At 44.1% G+C, this 21998-nt stretch overlaps 1 protein-coding gene across 1 annotated transcript in view; it reads right to left on the bottom strand.

The window, feature by feature from the left end:
• Window positions 1-20112, bottom strand: part of ppp1r9a (protein phosphatase 1, regulatory subunit 9A) — a 36964-nt gene extending 16852 nt beyond the window's left edge. Inside the window, exons 1-8 of the mRNA XM_018731836.2 lie at window positions 19881-20112; window positions 17122-18555; window positions 8925-9057; window positions 8450-8570; window positions 7048-7152; window positions 5054-5189; window positions 1075-1227; window positions 301-354 (exon numbers count right to left, since the gene is read on the bottom strand). Of these exons, the coding sequence (XP_018587352.2) occupies window positions 301-354; window positions 1075-1227; window positions 5054-5189; window positions 7048-7152; window positions 8450-8570; window positions 8925-9057; window positions 17122-18456 (2037 nt within the window). The 5' untranslated portion in view covers window positions 18457-18555; window positions 19881-20112. The remainder of the gene's footprint in view (window positions 1-300; window positions 355-1074; window positions 1228-5053; window positions 5190-7047; window positions 7153-8449; window positions 8571-8924; window positions 9058-17121; window positions 18556-19880) is intronic.
• Window positions 20113-21998: the final 1886 nt, after the last annotated feature.

Here is a 21998-nt window from a genome sequence, read left to right as displayed (position 1 = left end):
AAATTGCGGCATTTTACATTTTCATACAGCACAGCATATCATTTAATTTACATGATGCTTTTAACAACCAAAAGTTGGTACCATTGAGAAGCCGCAATGACATCAGCCACATGTAAGTGAATTTTTTTCCATCAGTTATAAAAAGTTTATAGCCGATCAGTTGGTATATACCGTATACTGGACTTGTGTTTTATATTGTGAATTAAGCCTCTACAATAAGAAAGACAGTTTCTGTGGTATTATAATCTGTCTCATACTTCCTTTGCCTTACAGAGTGCTACGGAGAGACGACCAACTTACCTTGTTTTTAAGCTTCTGTATCTCGGCCTCTGTGACTGTGTGCTTGATCTGGAGCTGTACGGATATTGGAAAGGAGTTAGATAGCTGGGAGGCAGGGCCACGGCTCTGCACAGCAAAGCCAACTCGCAACTGTGCGTAGCAGTGGCAGGCTATAAATCACACTGTCTCTTGTCCTCTGATGCTCTGAGACTCAGGCTTCCCTCTATTTAGATTTACTCTGAAGAAACGGTGCAACTGGAGGGAGGGTGAATGAGACAGAAGGAGAGAGAGGGAGCAAGCGAGAGGAAGGGGAAGAAAATGAAGAGAAGCTCTGATGGGATCGATATCTCTGCCATCAAGGAGATTTCTTGCATATTAAAGACTGGGAGCATAGTCTTTCTCACAGCAGCCTGTCTTCACCTTTCTTAAAACACATTTCCAAGGTTTTTGGGACGACTGTAGAGTTGGAAAATAGACTGAAATCGGGACACTTTAAAGAAACAAATGAAAACCCGGATGTGACATTTTAATGGCCACTGCATCTCCGCTAGAGGCCCCAGAGCTTAGTGAAAGAATGCATGCAGAAATATAGTTTCATTAACCCGGTTCATCAACGAGGAATCTAAAAGGATCTAAATCTAAACAGGGATCAAAATCTGGGAAACAACAAATGTTCTACAGACTGACTCAATACACTGTTCGAATGCACTCGTTCTGTCAAGGCTCACGAACCCAGGGGCATGCTGGGGGTGATGTGCGGAAACCACACGGCACCGCCTAGTGGGCGAGGCTTACCTCGCGGAACTTCTGAGCAAGCTTGGCGGTGTCCAGTTCAGAGGGTGAATACATGTCCTCTGCTTCAGGCAAGTCAAACACCTCAATAGTCATCTCCCCACCTTCACGTGTGTGGCCTGCATCCTCTTCTTCATCTGTGGCGTACTCTCCTGTCTGGAGAATATCACGTCATCTAAGCAAAATGGATTTAATTCACCTGTCTGCACTTACTCCGTCGTGTCTGATGGAGAAAACGGAAGAATGAAGACGCCATCGTCAAACATGCAATGGAGCTTGCTACCTACGTAATCCACATTCAACTGGACCATACGTCAGTGTCAAACCTCGTCGAGAAACATGGGTTAGCAAGCTGACTGTAATTAAGGCACAGCTTTCCTACACAAAGCAGCACTGGGCTGATTTGCTGCTGCAATCAGAAATGAATGAGTGTTAACTAGTGGGCTGCGAACCCGGTCCCAACTCAGGTTTGTTCATTATGAGGACTCTGCGATGGCTCTCTGAGGACTTTCGCAGGGCTATTCCAGGAAAACAAAGATGATTTTCCTTAATCAGGAATCACAATGCTCCTGAATAACAGTACAGATCAGTGATTAATTTTATTGTATTTTATGTATTTTGTGCATGGGATACCTGTCTGCAAATTAGTCCATGCACACAGGCTCATTCCTTTGTCTAAATAACATTTCTGACCAGTTACAATAGGGTTAAGTTTTTTTATGCTTCAGGTTCATAGGATAAAAAAAAAAAAAATCAGTGTTCAGCAGAGAGGTAGGAATTTTGTTGATTGTAAAATCAATACACCTTTCTTTTTTTCTGACTATAAATGATACACTGGAATTAAATGACTGTTTACTATGTTCTGCCACATATCTAATTCTGACATTAACGCTGACAAATCTCACATTTAGAGTGCACCACTTAGAACTGTAAGGATAATAATTTGGATAATAACAGCCTGGATTACTGAAACATAACATCTGTGTTCAGAAGGGGGAAATTCACTTTCAAAAAGATGTTTAAGAGTCAGGTGACCCATAATTGCGGGACAGACAGTTTCTGCTATTTACCTTCATACATAAATGTCTGCTTTCTAACTGACTTGGTCAAAATCCATGCTTTTCCCCACTCTGAATGTAGAACGTAGAATGTTTTATTCCACATTTTGGATACAGCGACCAGTCTGATGTCCCCTTGACCATTTCACTACCTGTTAAATAATCTTTGTAAAGTCTAGACTTAACAAAAGAAGGGTGGCAGATGTCATGGGATAAGGTGGAAAGGGGGGGGATAAGGCTTTGAAAGGGCAAGGGTATGAGGAGCAGAAAGAACATGGTCATGGAGGTGCCGTGTGGGCGGAGCTCCTACTATCAGAGGCGGGGTTTAACCCCTGGTGGCTCCAGAGCAGGATCAAAGACTGCTACCTGATGTGCCCTTGCAGAGGTACCATGTCAACACATACCTGCCATGGGAAAGGCTCTTTGATACAGGCACAGATATGGCACCATCAAGTCACACACCACGTTGTTTAGATAGACATAAAAAGCCTTCATTTTATCTGAGAATTCTGGGCTCATTTTTTATACTACAGATGGAGGACCAGAACATAATGTTTTATAACATCACATATTGGATCTGCTGAGAGTGTGGAACCTCAGCACTGTAACGGCTAGCTCGAACCCTAACATACGTTTCAAATTTAATTCAGTTCTTGCATCTTCCTCCAGCGAAGCACGAGGGAGATAATGTGCGTACTAAATGAAATGTTATTATTGTGATTATAAAAATTAATCAGCAGAAGCTGCCAGAAATGGCTATTAGCTGTCGGCAGCACCCCAGGTGTTTTATTAGAGTGAAATTTTATGTATATGAATCAAAACGGAGGGTAATGACAGTTACATAAAATAATTGGCATGGTGCTTAAATTCTCCTGCTTAATGTTTGCATGTTTTTTTTCAACTGCTTGTAATCCGTGCCTTCAGTTCCAAGGAGAGTTAGAAGCTGACAAAATGTTGAGAGATACACAAAGGATTTAGTTTGCATCTTAAGCAACAAACTTTTATAGCTGAACAACTGCTGTTGCTACTGTTGTTCCTGTTGGGCTTGCCCTTGAATTCGGAAAAACTTCCGAGTCGACTCATATTTAGGAATAAGAAAGAAATGTTCATTGCAGCCTCCAAATATAGGCTGGAAATGGCAACTGGTTGTGCTGCAACTGGCCTCTATGAATGCTGCTTTCACACATCTGCAAAACCAGAGGCAAATTGTTAACACACCGAAAAGGCTGGAAATAGGCTCTAAAAATAAATTAGCGATAAAAGCAGGCTGTGCTCCCAAACATAAAATGACAGAAAATTTATGTTGTATACATGAGCGCTGCTCTAAATTATCCGCAAGACACGCTTTCAGTGTTGATTTTAGTCCGCAAACATCAAACGCACACTGACCACTGGAGCCGAGTCTCTTGTCCATTATTATGACGCCGAGAACTAAATTCACATGACAGCGGCAATTCGGCTTAACGAATCGCCAACTGATGAGAGATACAATAATTTGTTGCTTATCAAATGCTTTTTTAGAGAGCAAATTACAATTTCACCCATTTGTACAACAGAACATTTTACTGGAGCCATTCAGTGTATGTACCATTCCACCTTTCCGCAAGGGCACTAGAACAGGATCCCCCCCCGGGACCACCACCAGCAGCCTTCACATGCATGTGACTTGATCACATGAACACATGACCTAAAAGTCGCTTACCAATTCTGTGCATGTTACGATTCTGGCACTATCTGTGATTTTCACTGCTGTTATATAACAACGGAATTTAGGTATATCCACTCAGACTCATTCCATGGAACCACACTGGCTGGAAAGAGATGCAGGGAAAGATTTCACTGTGCCTTATTTATGATCACGGCATTTGTTTCTAAGACTTTTTGGCACGCAGTAATGAAACATTAATTAAACTTGCTGCCACCTTGCTTTGAGCTGAAACGCTTCCTCATGTCCGTCTGTTCTATGTTCCGTTACCTTAATTAAAAGCTCCTGCCAATACGTGTAATAATCACTGCCAGTACAATAATATATCACTATGAACTGTGGAATTGCCTGGAAAATTGAAATCAACTTCCTTTAAAAGGAAAAAATGTAAAAAAAATAATGCAGAGGTGTGTAATGTGTGTTAAAACAAAGGGGAGCAATGCTCTAGAGATACTATTCGTATTTATAACTGCAAAAACAGCCCTTTCTCATTGCCACTATGGGCTTTTTATTAAAGATATATTCTCTTCCCCACTGCAGTTAAATATTAGGAAATACAGTAGTTATTACAGAAGCTGATTAATATAATCTTCGTACTGATCCTGTTCCGAGCACATCGACACTTTACCAATGTACTACGAAGTTTCACATGCCCAAGGTAAGGACACGACTATCATAACACAAAGTCACCAGAATATTCAGAAAAGAGAGCGGTACTTTAGCTCTTATGTATGAAATGAAACAAATCTGACCACTGCAGCCCAGCACTGAGCTCTGTGGTGAATGGCCTGGGGTTCACCGAGTTTAAAACCAATCTGGGATGCAGAGAGCACTAAATATTACAGGTGAATGGAATTCAGGGAGGACTGTGAGTGGGCAGCTTCTGCTGCATCTGTGTTTCTGCATGATGGAGCACATGGCAGCTACAGCCAGTTCTGGGGATACAGGAAGAGCACTGTGCAAGACACTTCCTCTAGCCCCAGCATGAGCTTCAGCATCTGCATCCAGCTTCCATCCTCCAATCTCTTATTTGGCATAACAGACAGTACCGTGCCAGCCCTTTACCCTGATGTCTATCTACATCAAGCAATGAGATATGCAAAGCAGGTAGCCAGCAGATGGAGATGTCACAGTTCAACAGATTGTTTTAAGCTCAACTAGGGTGCAGCGTTAAGGGATCGTTCCAACCAGGCCGGAGGGAAGCGATCGCAGACCCCACCTCATCGTCGTCCGCATCGTACTGCGCATACTGTTGCTCCATCAGCTCCCGCTGGCGACGCTCTTGCTCCAGAGTCTGGCTGATGAGCTGGGCCACCTCACTCACCTGACCGGGTCGTTCTCGTCCAATCACAAACCTGGAACCGAATTAGACACCCATGAGCTGGGAGGGATCCGCTCAAAAATAACTAATCCCCTCGTAGAAAATAATAGGGAAAGAAACAAATCCCTAAATAGATGTATGAGAAAGACTTTTTTACAGCTTTTCTGTGTCTGAAAGTGCGATGACAGGTTTCAGTTTCCAGTGGTGTATGAAAATGAAACGAAGACGTCTTCGGCTAAAAGAAGGGCGAGAGACTCTTCAGCTCGCGTTATTTTCAGAGGTACCAAATTACGCACCGAGTGATTGGGCTCCTCTCATTCCTGCCGCCTGATTGAATGGGGGAGCCATTCGACGCTCGTGCAATGAGGCAGTAAATGTCACCCGCTCTCTAGGGAAAGCGATCGTGTGAGATGCTGCCTCAGAACGACAGCTCAGAGGCTGGACCCCTATTAGAGGCTCTGGTAGCTCACTGCTCTACATCTTAGTCTTCAACCGCAGAGCACCGTATTCCAGAAGAGAGCCAAAACGAAGGTACGCTGAGCGTCTCTCACGGGGTAAAGAACTAAATAATCATCTATTAATATACCGGAACATGAACCCTGCACAAGAAATATTAATTCTATGGGAAATTGACATATCTGTCTTGAGGCAACCTTAATCACAGGATCCAGAAGTGCAATAGCAAAGAGGACATTCACTGTTCTGCACTGATTTCCTCCGACTAAAACAAACACTGCAGCAGATATTAAATTTGATGTCTTCAACCTGGATGAGATTTAAAAAAAAAAAAAAACACTCTTGGTTTAGAGTATGTTTTTAGCCATCATATGAAATAAAAAAACCCTTTTTTGGTTTCCCGTGGCCCATCCTACGATGCTGGAAGGAGCTCTGCCAAGAGCCTGAATCAGTCAGAAAACATAGATCGGTTGTGATCTGTGTGACTTTGATTTGCATGGGGTGAAATGGCTGCGCAAAAATGTGGTGGTGCTCCTCTTTCTCGTGTGCCGCAGCCCTGGAAATTAGTTGACCTGGAAAAGACCTCTCCTCCACATACTTCAACACGACTGCTTTCCCTTGTTATGTGTGCTTCCGGCATACTGCTACCCAGAAGATATCCTTATAACGTTCAGAAGTCCTTCCTTGCACATATGCACATTTCAGGTGCTGCATTACTTCAGACAGATGGAGAGGTGATTTATTTTGGGACAGAATAGAGAAATGTGAAAAGGCTCTTCAACTGGCCAGACATATACAGGAAAGAATATAATGTTTGCTTGCTTTGCTTGTTTTGTGTTGTCTCTTAGGAAAATTGATTACCAATTTTATTGCTCAAGCAATATGCGCAGAAGAAGCAATACTGCTGTGTAAATGATTAAGCTGCCGGGAATAAAGCTTTTTCTTCAGAGAGTACATACTGTGCACTATAGAAGGCAGCTGGCTAATGTCTTTACTTAAACCCCTGTTTATTGTAATGCGCATAGATATTGACCCAGATCCTTAAGAAGGCATTGTTTAACTGACCCTCTGGAAAGATATAGGACAAGATTAAATCTCTGAGATACAACAGTGGATAAGAGCAGTTAAAAAGATCTCCATTTTGTTGAGTCCTGTTCCCTTCCTGTGTGGAACCGTGCTGTTGGCTAGAAGCTTTCTTGGGCTGTTTTCCAGCTTGTTTCTGAGAAGCTGAACATGGCTTTGCTCTGTGAAGGGTGTCTCAATATCTGAAGGGTATTTATATATGCTAATGAGATCCGGGTCTACGCGGGTATCTAGCGGTGAAGAATGTTGATATTGGAAATACAATCCTTAACTCAAACGCAGGTGAGAAATAAGGCTCAAAAAAGATGCAGCTTTCATGCTAGGATTCTAATCAATACGATAGGCATGCTCACCTGACTACACCTTGGGTGTTCCTCAGGACAGCAGCAGCAAAGCTCTGGGTGACACCGACCAAACTGGTCCCATCCACCTCCACGATCTGGTCATTGACCTTGATCCTGGGGAGACAAACATATACACCTCGAAAAAAGGAGATGGCATATCTAGTTTTAACCCCGTATGGAGCACAGATATTTGCATGTGTCAAAGCGTTAGGTCCAATCCAATGGTGAAGAAAGTATTTTAAAAAACAGAAAAACAGAAAGAAGACCGATTTGTCCAAATAATTGGTAGCAGAGACGTGTAACTCCTCCAGTTATTCTTGCGTAATGAGAGCAAACTTTAACAACCGTACCCTTTACCATGTTTGCTCAGACTCACTTTAATGACCGCACTCGTAACCCATGCCATCTACAAATAATATTGCCCTCTCTTCAGGTGGCGCAGCTCTCACGCATTTGCATTGGTTATGGAGGCATTAAGAATAAATATTGATACTCATTTTAATTGCAAATGGAGGTCTAAAACAAACATTATAATTTTCCATGTTGTACATTCTATATCATATGACACCATGGACAAAGGTAAGAAATTTTTATACAACGTATAAAAATATCTTAGGGTTTTCATGTCATTTTGCACCTGTGGTGTTTATTTTTAATGTTTAAAGTGTTATATCAATGAATGCATACAAAAAGAACTACATATTGCCATTTCCTAACGGTTAAATACAACAGTAGCAGTCATAGGACCTCACAGGACAAGTCACGTCCCCCAGTTGCACAATTAGCCGGAAAGTTCCGTTATCATCAGGGTTTATGGTCCGTAACCCTACAATTCACCAGGCAATGAAGTAGGAAGAAACGTGAAAAGCTTCAGTCGGCCACTGGTTACTCCATCGCCCGCCAAAGGCAAACACAACTTGGGTTCACGTTGCCAAGAAGTATGAAAAAATAGCCATGCCCAAGCATCTTTGACAGCTAAAGTGATGTATCAGATTGACGAAGGCTTAAACCCCAAGTGCTCCTTCTGTCCCTTTGAAGAACTACAAAGGTGATGCTTAGAACATTTCCTTTTGAATGATGTTTTCTTACAATAATCATGATTAAAAATTTACAAAAAAATATACAGTATATATATATATATATATACACACATGGGAGATGACCTCTGTGTTCTATGCATTTTGGTACAGTCAAAGTCACCAATCCCTTGAGCACAATAACCCCCACTTCAAGTGCCCACCTCCAAATCAGTCAAAATGATGGGCACTTTTTTCCACCACTGCATCCCCCAGTGGAGTGTCTGTCCTTAAATGGTCCCTCCCTTTCTCCCTTCGCCCTCCTAGTCCTAATCCAGTTCCTGCTAATCCCTCTCTCCACAGGGTGGCTAGCACCTGGCTCTAAATCCCATTACCTGCCATCCCTTTCTGCAGCTCCCTTTTCGATGACAGTCTTGACGAAGATGCCCAGCTTCTCAAGGCCTGCGTCAGCACCGACTCCCATCCCAATGATGCTGATGCCCAGCCCGTCCTCATCTGAGGGACGGCGAACACAGCAGTCAATGGAGCCGCATTAGCTCGTGTGTGGGAGCGAGTCTGTTTGTGCTTTTTAAATCCCTGAATACTACCGCACTGGCCGCACACAGCACTCAACACATGAATGCGGATGCATTGTGAGTGGATGTATAATTAAAATTAAATGTGCTGGCCTTCATAGTCAATTTGTTGTGCAGTTTCTCTATTTACAAATGAACACATTTCACACACAATTTCTCTACATACTATATTTGTTCTCCTATGCTTGTGTCTTCACAAATTGAACTTGATGTGTTGCTGAATATTTCGAAAGTGAAAAAAAAAAAAAAAAAAAAACACAAGAAAGGGATTCACCTTTTTCGAGCTCGACTGGGAAAAGATCCAGCTTTTCCACTCTCTTCTCCAACTCGTACTCGGCAGACGATGCAACAGGGTCCACCTCTTCGTTTCTGCGGTCATAATCCTCGTTCGAGTACGTGTTAAAAACCTGAACACCGGAAAATCGGATTTTCGTTATTCCTAGCCAACATGTTTCACGCGTGCATATTAACTACTATGTTGAGAAGCATGCACACTATTTCTGCAGCACATTATTTAGCTGTTGGAAAGATAAATTTGGGAAAAGATTGAAACACATCTCCCTCACATAAATTTAAAAAGGGTGGAGCTGTGATTTCAAGTCCTCAAGGCTACCTCTGTCACCGTTCATCTTCTGCCCCCACTGGAAACGCATCAACATGAAGGTTGATGTGTGGTTCGCTCCAGTGTGAGGGACGGCCCTACGCTCCTGAGCTGCTCACAGCGGTCGAGACAGAGAGATCGAATGGCCCGAAGACCCTTGTGGAAACACGGCTGCGGCAGCTCCTGCAGCATCACTGAGAGACTGTAGGTGTTTAATTGTTACCATCAATCTGCAAATGAAAGTGTGACTACCACACCGTGGCAATCGCTTTGCTCGTCCATCGGAATCTGTTTCCCTTCAGTTGCCGACATGCGACATCCGTGAAACACCTACTTGTGCGAACAGTACGATGACGCTCTCGAAGTTATTTCGTGATCCGTGATATTTAATCCGAGTCCTTGTTTCGTGCTTTCAAAAAAACCAGACTACTAAGAAACAGCTGAGGAGCAGAGCCATACCTCGCCACTGTGACAAGGGAACGCAGGACATCCTCCTGCAAGAGCTTCATGACGGATGGCATGCCATCAGTCTTTTCAAGTCCTTAAGGGTCTTGCATCATTAGAAACACAATTACTGTACACCGCTTTGTTGCAGATTAGCAATAGAAACATATAATGGATTTCAGAACTGTGTTCTGCATTTAGGAAGCACGCCTGCTGCAGCACACTGCAGCATGAGAGGGAAAAATGTTTGTGCATTTAACCTTGGAGCCTGTTTTAAAGTATGCAAAGCTGAAACACAGCCAAAGCGTGCATTATTTTCAGGCAGGAAAACTTGCCATAAAATATAAAAGTCATCAGGGAAAGGCTTCTTTTGATGGTCACAGCTTTGACAGCACCAGGAGAACTGACACAGCAAACTGCTACTGGCCAAAGAACAGACACAGGTCATGTGATTTCCTGCCTGCCAGGAAGAGCTCCGTGAGGGCTGCAGAGGAAGTCAACGGTTCCTCTTGTGCCCTGCAAGCGAGCAGCCAGATCTTCCGACCGAACATCACCTGGTGGACACCAAGGACAAGATGTTCTATGCAGGCCATGCTCCCAGCAGCGGAGGACGGCCAGCAATAATACGTGAGAGGTGGCTGAGGGCATCGATGAGGAAAAGCTGTTCTGCACCTGACCTCAGCTGACCTGTGGATATGTGTAAAATTGAATGGCTCCTCAAAGGATAGGATCTCAGGCCCTTTTCAAAAGCTCTTCAGAAGGTTGTCTTCAGCATTGTTAGATCAGTCTCGTTCAAAGCGCGTAGTTCATTCCAGTGTGACACTTTGCATGTGTACTTACTTCTGTGATATCCATACAGTGCTCTTGGGTTATTCTGCTAACATTATCTGAGGATGTGGAACTATGAAAAATACAGTGAAAGCATTTTGATGAATCAGCTTTAATAAAACAGCTACCCCACAACAACAAAAAAAAGCTCTTTCAAATACATGTTATTTCACTGCCTTGGAACCTGAACATAATCAAAGGTTGATGGACCTTTGAAAGCATAATGTTGTTCAACACAAGAGTGACACTGGACACAGTCTCAGCTGAAAAGGTATGAGGATGATTGCTGGTCATAGACGTTAATGCATTACAATCACATTAGAAGACCGAACAATAAAAGGGAAGTGCACTCTGCATGGCGAAAAGAGAATACATTTAGTAGAGTTCTGAGATTTCAGTTTTGATATAACAAGTATGTGGGAATAAAAGGAAGCTGACGCAGAGGCTTCACACTGAAACGCGCACTCGAACATAACAAATGTCTTTTCTCCACGGTAACAACCCAAACCTGAACACACACCAACTGTTATACACTTTTACCATACATTTTTGATCAAAGAATCAGTATAGGCAGGCACACAAATGCATTTGATCATCACGCTTTCCATCTCATCTCCTGGTGTTGTTCCAGTGGCTTAGCTGTCTAAAGTCGTCGATAAATATTGTGCCCAACTCATACATAGCTCAGTAGCGTATAACATTTATCACATCGCATGTCACTGTTCAAGTTTTTTCCTTTCTGTTGAAAAAAAAAAAATATGTAGATTTCTGGAGGATGCAATGTATATTGGCGTAGCTGACTCATAAATAAGTCATTGTCTGGGGTAACAGCAGAATCCCAAGCCACTAACAGAGAGTAAAGGATCACCAACACCACTCATCATTTGGCCGAAGCTACAATATCTAATGAGATCATTTCCACTGAAATACTAATTTCGTTGCAAGCCGCCCAAACCACACTTAGATACCTAGCGTGTTCTGAAAATAGCCTGTTCTCCTTAGTAAGATATTACTTCCTAGAGGTTCACAAGGACACGGTAAGAAGTGGCTAGGCATGCTACACAAATAGCCCACTCGCTCCATGTTCCACGCTCACACCCACGTGTTCTACCAATCCATGTGTTCCGCCAATTTTCGCTGCTCCCCAGGCGACAGGCCCAGTTGAGGACATTTCTTGCGTTTGCACCATTGTGACAAGTGGGAGGAGCAAGATTCTTTGACACCGTTCAAGACTTGCTCGCTTTTCAAGACTAAGGAATATCGAGTACTTGTTCTCAGTGAAGACTGTCCAGTGGGGGGAGTGGGGGATGGTGTTGCTGCAGGAGGAGGGAGAAGCAAAGTCGTTTTTGGTGCCAGGCTTCGGGAAAGAGCTCTGCATGAAGCCGGGGCCACCGCCAGCCACCTCTGACTGTATTAAGTAGCTTTTTGGCCTTGCTATGTCTGAGACAGACGACCTGGTCATCTTCCCCGGAGGCCTGCATGGTAGTCGATCAGGAACCTGTCCTTGAACCAGTGATCCGTACGCCTGGCATGTCTGCTCAGTGCAACTCCGAACAGCAACAGCCTATTCTCTCATGTTTATCATCATGAAGCACGTCACAAGCGGCTCCATCGTCACCATGGCGATGGTAGATGCTCAGCCTCCGCAGCAAGCGTGTGCGACGGTCAATCCAACTTCCATTTACAATACATTTAAGTAGACACAATAACCCCCCATGCTAGTACTTGTACATTAAGACAGCATTAAGAGTGACTTTATGAAGTGCGAATGTACTGGTTCTTGCTTTTGTGAGTCATGACGATGAGTCATACTGTGTGATTGCAGGTGCTAGACATGGGGGGAAAAGATGCAAGGGCTCAGGAATCTATACGCAGGCCAAAGCCCTGCATCATCTCACTGTGACCATATACATTGTATGCATTCGTGATGAAAGTGACAAGGGTGGGGGAATAAGGTTTGTTTTCTAACGCAACACATTCTTCACTCCGTAGGCAGCCTATCTGGCCAAGAATCTCACGCGGTGATACATTACGAGCGCTTGGCATAATCTCAGCTCCCATCCAACCCACAGAGGCAGAAGAAAACGGATCTCCCTCAGAGTTGCTCTAAGGTACAGAGAATGGAAGCCACAGCAAACAATTTCTCCTTTCATTAAACGCAAAAATCCAACAAAGTAGGTGGGCTTGTGAATTAATGGCGTTAGCAGTGAAACTTAGCTGAGCAATGCACATAGCTTCCTCTGCCCAAGCAATATGAAATGCAGCAGTATCAGTAAATAATATCCCTTTGCCACCAGATATTCCGCGTTTTCTCCGCACAACCGGTGGCTCACTACACGTTTAGTCCAGCTGCTAATAGAAACAGCTGCCGAATGCACAGTGGATAAATAAATTTGCAGTTACACCACTGCAAGCACCTCTCGACAATGTGAAACATTGTGTGGTGCTGCAAGTGCTCCCGGTTGCCATGGGGTGGGCACTGGAACAATGAGGACCACATGACCGGGATAAGGTCACAAAAGGAGAGCGGGGTGTCTGACACCGAATCGCCTCGTTGAAACCACGCGATGGCCATGTTTCTTCACAACCCGTCTAAGGTTCAGCTGGAGAAGCTCAAGCGTCAACAGCATTATCACGCAAACAGTACCAGCTCATTAACAGTATCACACGGAGACTCTATCCAGCCCTGATCATGACAGGATAAAATCGGAATTGAAATCCAAAACAAAACTTCTGCTGGACCTTTTTTTGGTTCTCTGCTGACTTCTGCTCAGGGACAGCAACTCATATGACTTCCTTTCCTGAGGCCGTGTCAAGTTTTTTTTTTAATGCTGACATACGAGACATAACACTAACGCCGCAAAATTTCTTTATGACTGAATTTCTTTAGCCAAATCCAGTCTCCCGCAATGCAGTGAGATGCAGCAGGGAATAATCCAAACTTGACAGGAACGTAAGCTGCTGTTACAGCTTGAAGAGGCATGCAGAAGTTTAAAGGTTTGCTAACATATGCGGAAGAAATGCTTAGAAGAAGCTGAATATCTCACAAGTTACAGCCATGAAAAGTCAGCATTATCCATAAAAGAAAATCCTTTTTCTCAATTCAGAGGAATGGAAAAACAATTGTTCAAATGATCTACTATCCTCCTTTCTCTTTCATATTAAATCTTTGCTTTATGGCACGGCAGGTAGGACGGGTGCCTCGCAGCATTTGGGCTCGCGATCAGGCGTGCGTTTGATCCCCAATCAGTCTGTCTCCAGTTTGCTTGTTCACATCATTTCCCTCCCACAATCCAAAGATGGGTGTTTCAAGTGGATTAGTAACTCTAAATTGTCTGCAGCGTGTTTGTGCGTGGCTGCCCAGCGATGGATCAGTGTCACGTGCAGGGTGTGCCTTGCCTCGTGCTCCATACTTCTGTGATAGGCTTCAGACCACCGGGACTCTGCACTGGATAACTGGATATCGACAGTGAGCGAGTTAGGTGAATCTCAGATAAAAATTTAATATTTTCCTTCTCAGTCATGATGAAGTGTTGTTCAGGTACTGAAACACTCTGATTGTACTGTACATTATCCTTAAGTGATATTTTCTTTCAAAAATAAGGACACCTACTTTGACCTTCTGCCACATTACACCAAGTCTATTTTTTCAAGTTCTCATGGAGACTCTCTGAAATATTAACACTTAAGGGAGTTCATACAAAGGGGTAAAACACTGTCCATGTAAACATATGCCTGCAATGAGCGCAAGAAATTTTTGTTCAGGAATCACCACCTGTAAAGGATATGGATATATACATTACCGGAAGTATTGTAATTTTTATTTCTCTCTTAATTTTGAACATACTCGGCATTTATCGCTTCGAAGCGTAACGATTACTTGAGCGATTTAAAAGCTTAATTTCGAGACAACTTTCAGATTCAAAAACCTAAGATGTAACAAGGAAATTTTAAAAACACAAGGTTTTTATTCAGCTGCTGCTTTTACACAGCATCACACACATACTCACACTTTCTCAGCTCAACATCCACATTCCCATTCAGAGCAGACGGCAGCTCCTTACCGGCAGGCCGAGCAGAGGCTGGGAGAAGCCGGGAGCATTAGCTATTGCACCGAGTGAACTCGGTAGGCCTATGAGTCACAAAGGACCTTGGACCTAGGCCTCGCAAGGTGCTGACGCAGTGGCTGGCCCGGCGTGTGGACGTTGGGTTTTGCGGGGCACGCAGCCTTGAGACAGACAACTGGAACTGGCACTGGCTGAGCAACCGTGCGTGAGGTTGAAAGGTGGGGGATCTGATGTACTCGGACTCATTCACCAACACTGATAACACATGACACAATTCTTCAAAATCACATATTCTCCTGAGCCAGTGAATGATTTTAGAAAACTAAAAATACAACAATATTCAAGACACCATTAGGGAGTAAGTTAAGAGAAGATGCTCTGATCTCCAAACACGCAATACATACATTACTAAATTTGTTTTTTTTTTTTTTTTTTAATTTTCTGTAAGACTGTTTTTCCTCGCTGTGGAGTAATCAGTGCAGAAAAATTAAATAGTATGGAAAGCCTTGATTACAGCCTCCAAATACCTTGAGATTAATTAAAGTTTAACGGCCTAGATGTGGAAAAGATTTATCAGCTAAGAAATATTAGAGAGAGAAATCTTTAAGGAAGATTAACTAAAGAGAATACTGGCCGTGCTTTAGGGTGTAGCGAAGTACTTGTGTACGCGTTGCGATGAGCTCTGATGGTCTTTTCTCATTCTCAGAGCCAAATGTTGCCCATTAGTTTCTTTTTTTTTTTCAAACTTTCGAGCTCTAATAAATTAGCAGAACCTCAAGGGCAAAGGCACCCAGGTAGAGACTGAACTTGTCGTCATGTCTTCTGCACAAAACCAAGACTCAGAAACAACCTTGGTATTCTGACCTATGTTATTGTGTCGGAGGCTGAATAGCAAAACTGTTCTGTGAATAGCAATTGCCTGCAGAAGAAGGCAGTGTTGTGTTGCGTTCCCTCTCTCAGTCAGTGCGCCGAAGAAAAGATCCGGCTGTTTGCACATCTCCAGAAAATGCTGCCTCGGTTAAATATTCCATATGATTAATGAACAACAGCCACACATTGTCTGAAAAACAAAAGCACAGAGGTATTCAACGGCACAACCCAAATGACATTTAAGAAGGCAAACCAAATGATTTTCCAAAGCCTGCTGTAACAATTAGTTTATTGCTAATAGTTCTGTCGTTTTTTTTTTTTTTTTTTTTTTAATTGTATGGTTGCGTCCTCACATCCCGATCAAAACTGTAAAACTACTACCATTAAACTTCTAGAAGTGTCGCTTTTGAGACTGCGGAATGTTCACTGCATGCATGCTAATTTAATTGACATTATTTTAATATTGCACCATGCTATGCCACCTACTGCACAAAATGATGCCAAGATGTAAATAAGCAGATTACAAGGAAAAGGTGAAATTGAATGTCAAACTCAGCAGAGCACGGACATACAAGTATTATTGGTGGTTTATCTTCTACTGATTAGCCAAACTTTCCAACCTTTTTCGTAAGTATAGTAACAACTTTTACAGAACAGCAATAGCATGTAGGCTGGCAGCTATTAATTACAGTCCTTGATATAAAGCTTCAATTACATGAAGTACCATAAACACTCAGTGAGTTTGAGAATATGGAAACTCTTTTGTTCTCAGAATCTCAAACAAAAAAAATCTATCGTTTATTAATTTAAAGGTCCGAGACTTGAACCAGCGGTTAATTCAATATTACACAATATTACACATACACACACACACACACACAATTAAACGTATCATCACTCTGTCCTCATCATTTGTCATAGCCTCCAGGTCTGTAAATAGAAGACATTCTCAACGTTCTGAGACAGAAGCAGTTTTTAATAACTGGCAACAGGTAATCATCACCAAGCTTCTATAAGGGGTGTGGAACAAAGGGACCTGGAACACAAAACTGCATACCCAACATCTTTAGTATCACAGTGTGACACATGATCACAATGTCTTCCAAACATGAACCGTGTGCAAATAACAGGAGAAAGATCTGAATCCGTGTCGAAGTTCACACCTTACAGTCAGGATGCGCTTTTGAGCCATAGAGCGGGACACTGTGGCCTGTTCCTCATTTGAAACACTAATCTATGACAAAAGCAACATAGGCATCAGCTCTGTAAACATCAATCCAAGCCTTAAAATGGTCAACTTGCCAGGTAATGATCCCTTCGTTAACATTCTTTAGAGGCCTTGCTATTTTCCTAGTAACAGGATTCTTCACAGAAGTATTTTATAAAACATTAAATTTTAATATGGAATGGAATGTAATTTTGTTTTAGTTGGTACCACAAACCAAAACACCATTTGCAGGTTTCCTCGATGCAAATAATAAACACTGTGTGGAAGCAATCTTTCAGAAACCATTAGCACTTGATATTTCAATTGAAACTTGATATGCAAAGGAGATATTCTACGCATCTTAAGGAGGAAATTAAAGTGTAAATAGAGTGAAATATTGACCTTCCTATAAAACCTGGAACTCTTGCATTCAGAACGATGACAGCCGTCTCACCTTCATCGGAGCAGTGCTGAATCTGATCTTCCTCCCCTTTGGAATTTCTCCCTCGGCCTCCTCTGGCAAGCCAGGGATCTCCTTGATCTCTGAACCTGGGTCAAAGCACTCATCCTCATATGCTTCATCCTCGAGGTCCGTGCAGCTCTCTCCCCAGCCCTGGTAGCAGGCATCACCGTCGGCATTAAAAACGACCCTCTCATTGCCACTATACTCCTCCTCGGGCTCCTTGGCCAGACTCTCTGCCACCTGAGGCGAGTCCTCGGGCGGGCCACCTCGCGTGCCTTCATCCGTCTCGCCGGCTGGCGCGTGAGCAGCATTCCTGGTGGCGTCATCACAGACTGCAGCCTTGCTTGCAGCCGGGTCAGTACTCACTCCCACGGCCTCTGTGTATGTCCCCACCTGCTTGTGCTGCCGGTGTCCATCTCCCTGTTCCCTGCTTTGGGCGTCTCTCTGGTCCCTCTCCCTGTCTCTGGGTTCTGCTGTCTTCTGCTGGACGCCATCCGAGATGGCTTTGCTGGCCTCGGACACCGGACTGGGACTGAGGAGGTCTTCTGAGGACGATGATGGAGGGATGGTGTTCTTACCCGCACGATACCTGTGGCTGCCGCGTGTTGGCGACCGCCGCGAGCTTGTGTCATCCTCACTGAGATCAGCCGGTCGCTGGAACCCATCGGGGGAGTGCAAAGCCCGCCCGCCACCACCCTTCCTGAAGCCCATGGTTTGCTGCTGCTCCACATTCTCGAAAACAGCGCTCAGCTGGCTAACGGTGGGCGACGAGGCCTCGGTCCTGGAGCAAAGGCTGTCCAGGGAGTCCGTGCTGCCCCTGTTGGATCGCGTGCCCCTCAAGTCGTCCAGATGCTCGTGGGAACCCCGCTTCTCCCGACTGGAAGAATAGACGGGTGACTGCGAGGCCTCGCGGGTGCTCTGCTCGAAGAGCTTCCTGGTTTCGGAGAACTTGGAGTGGGAACCGCTGGCTCGCTCGCTCAGGGAAGGCTGCAGCTTCACCACAGAGCCATCCGCCCTGTTGACAAAGTTTGTAGGCTTGTTGATCTTCTGAGGCGACGCATCATCTTTCCCTTTGGTTTTGGGGGTGGCGCTGGAATTCTCTGACCCCATCTGCATGAACATGTCTTTAATCCTGCTGACGTGGGTGCCATACTGCCGGCCTCTTGGCTGCTTGGGCCTCTCAGGATCCTTATGCTTCGGGTCTCCATCCTGCCGGGGCTGGTCGAAGGCTTTCTTCAGAGCCTGAAATTCAGCCCTGTAGGCGTTTCGATGGGGTGAGGCACTCCGCAGGGTGGACCTTTCCCCGGAAGCCTCCGTTTTCATCATGCTTCCTTCAGAAAAGGAGCCTTCAGCATCTCCAGTGTTTCATTTCACCACGTGCTCCCACACTGCATTCTGCAGAATTTCCTAGAACCAAAGAAATACCTGATGAAGAAGCACAGCAAAAACATCAAATTTGCAAACCTCAAAAAATGAGCCCTTAAAAAAAAAAAAAAAAACCTCAACTAGAAAATGAAAAGAGCGAAAAAACACAATTTTTACATGTCCAGGCAGCTAGAAGGACACACAGTTTGCGCTCAATTCATAACACATCATCTTAAATGCAAGCTCATACCGTATGTGGCATGTGATCCAAAGATGTGGAGGAGAAGCAGAGCGCCTCTGTGGAACAGATAAGAACACTGAGCATAAAGTGAGCGGGTCTGTCGCAGGGCACGGGGTGATTTACAGCCTCCTCGGAGACACATTTCGGGATCCGCATGGGAATCGCTCTCTTTCACCGCCCCGCCGCGCTCTGCATCACCGCGCATCTTCCGCCGCGATGCAACGGGACGTGTGTGTGTGTGTGTGTGTGTGTGTGTGTGTGTGTGTGGCCCGGACAGAGCCGTCAGGAGACGTCAAAACACGACAGAAACGTTTCACAATAATCCAGCACAGCCGCTGAAACCGCACCGCCTCGACGACACGACGAATGCACTCATTATTCCGTTGAATACACTTGACTTTGTGGGGGTTCATCTACGGTGTAAACACGGCTGAAATCGTAACCACCACCAGGCATCGATACAACACTCCACATAATAAATACACTATATTAATAACACACATTACTTGTGCATAAACACGGGAGCGCTTCACCTGATCGTTACTCCATTTTCATAAGCATCGCTTGTTCATGATCGATCATGTCGCCGGTATATTTATATATCACATACAAAGCAAGGGCTAGTACGGACATACAGTGTTTTTCAGTCTAAAACGTCTGTTACATAGAAAGGCAATTTATAAACCTCGGAGCTGATGGATGCCTGGAAGTCAACATAATCTCATTCCACACAACACACAGCTCGGATGAAATAAACCTTAAGGAATATATGATGTCACACACTGACATTACACTGGGCACCCTATTATTATAGCAATTTCAGACGGTGTAAAAGTGAAAACCATTCTGTACACTAGTGTGTCATAGTGTGCTTCAGTGGACAAACAGCACACACAAGCAGGACATATTGAATGACAGCTACATCTTGCAAGACACTATGATTTGGACCGAAACAACATGTTGTTTTCGTTAATCACCGGAGGAGGGAAAACGGTGCGTGCATGATGAATACGGGAGGATGGTGATGTTGTTAACCGAAAAAGCAGAAGTGAGCTCTGTATCTACAATATTGTCAAGCTGTTGCTACAGTGTATGGGAGGGAGAAATAAAAAAAAAAAAAAACAAAAACAAAAGAGACACTTACGTGCATTGCATGGTTCAAAAGAGATGCCGCGGGAAAACAAATAATCTAACATCCCGTTTGCCATGCTGGGCGGGAGACGCAGCTCAGAACGCGCAGGCAGGGTCCTCGCGCATCGGCGCGCGGAGCTCCTTCTCAATGAGCGCTTGCGCGTGTGTGTTCCCGCACCGCCCGAGGTCCGCTCGCTACTCCGCCTATCGAGACAATGTGACACACGGTTGCGCGGCTGCACACGCAGCGACGCAGCGCCATTGCGGGCAGTGTGTGACACGGCCACCCGCGGCACGGGGGGTGCGCGCGCACCGCAGCACGGGGGATTTCAGTGAAGACCCCCTGTGCCGACGAGGCCGCTGTGATTCGCGCACCTTTTGCACGCTGTGCGCTCCGCCGGGAGCGTCGCGAGCTCGCGCTGCGGTCGCGTGCTGCGCACAAGGGTCCGCACACATGGCAGGTGTCTCTCCGTGTTCTCGGCAATGGTTTCACCCAGTAAGCCGCACAACGGGGTGTTTTTATTCACCGCAGTCTGGTATAAAATACCGTAACAGTTTAACACGTTTCATTAATACCGCGGAAACACACCGAGGCGCGAAACGGACATCCCGTTTAAAGCGTTTTCCGTGTAGTTTCTTTGTATGGCCTTATTTATTATATAGCTCTATCATAGGCTACAGTCTATGTTTTTCGCCAGAAAACATAGCATAGCGTAGCCCAATTTAGAAAACGTGTTTTAGTGCAAGTGTAAATCTTGTGCGAGCCATCATCCCAACTTTACGAAAATATCAAAACTTATCATTGTTGCCGAAAGCTCTTCAACGCTTTGTGGGAATTACATTGATTCAGCAAAAAAATGCATGTGTCTTTACTGACAGTATTAGCACAATAGTGACAGAAGTAAATGTTTCACAACATCAATTCAGAGCAAGGTTTTAAACCTTTATTTTTGCATAAGTATGTATGGGTATTATTGCCATTTCTTTTTATCCAATTTACTTTAGGAGCTGATCTCATCGGAATATCATGAGAAAAAAATGAGAAACGTGTGCATGTATGGAAATGACATTTGATAAAAAAACCAAGAAATGAATGAAACACAAAAAGAAAATAGATGATGTGTTTTGCCACGCAGAGGCATATGATTAAACTCTTTGAAAGGAAGCTTTGTGAAAAAGTCTCGTGTACAGCATCATAACCCTGCAGCTATTGCAATGGAAGCATAGAAACATAGTGAAAATGCACAGCTATGAACAGCTACAAGAGTTACATAGAGAACGCAGAGATTTTTGATATTGAGCAAAGGCTTTGCGTGTTTTGAAACGGAGAGGCTGGACCATTCTGGTGGAATACTCAGCAAGGTAGTGTAGAAAGTTCATTGCGGCCACCTCGATCAATATACATTATTCCACGAACGACGACTGCAACCTTGAAGTGGACTGAAAATGACAGATATGCGCAATACAACTGCTTTTCAATGTGAGTGGGATCCGAAAATGACCATAAATGAACACTCAACACATGATTCGCGCAGAGGTACTTTTAGAATTATTTCTTGTCCGTGTAACTGACAGTTATCACGGAATTCCCATGCATTGTGCCTGAGTCAACAGCCCCCACTGTCTGTCATTGTTGCTAAGCAACCTAAAAATAATCTTTTAAAAAGCTCTGCAGATAGGAAATGGAAGATGGCATTACATGCATTTCCCTACAAGATCTGGTTACTCCCAATAAGCTTTTAAAAAGTGAGTCTGTCACATATCATAATCTAGACAAACGAAGGTATATTAAGCCAGGTAACAGTAGATGTCTTGGTGGGACCTGTAAAGGAACCACGGGCAAATATGAGAAAGAAAACTGTTCATTCAGTCAAAAGGGAAAGGAGAGAATAACCTTCACATCTCCCCAGTTGTGCGAAACCATAAGACAGCGCTGTACAGCTCAGAATGTCCATCTGTCTGGTCTGCTCAGCAGGGGGTTAAATGAATTTTAATGTGCTTTATAGTAAAGCCCTCCTCATGCACTGCACCACTTCTGGGAACATCGACCTTTACAAATATTTAACATAATTCAATGAACTAGTAATTACTTCTTTACATTACTTATGCATTTAATATCAGAATTTGCGGA

The sequence above is a fragment of the Scleropages formosus genome, chromosome 23 (genome assembly GCF_900964775.1).
Source record: "Scleropages formosus chromosome 23, fSclFor1.1, whole genome shotgun sequence".
In the NCBI taxonomy this organism is placed as follows: domain Eukaryota; kingdom Metazoa; phylum Chordata; class Actinopteri; order Osteoglossiformes; family Osteoglossidae; genus Scleropages; species Scleropages formosus.
Note: the sequence above shows the minus strand (reverse complement) of the source record. Positions and strands in the feature narration are given on the sequence as shown.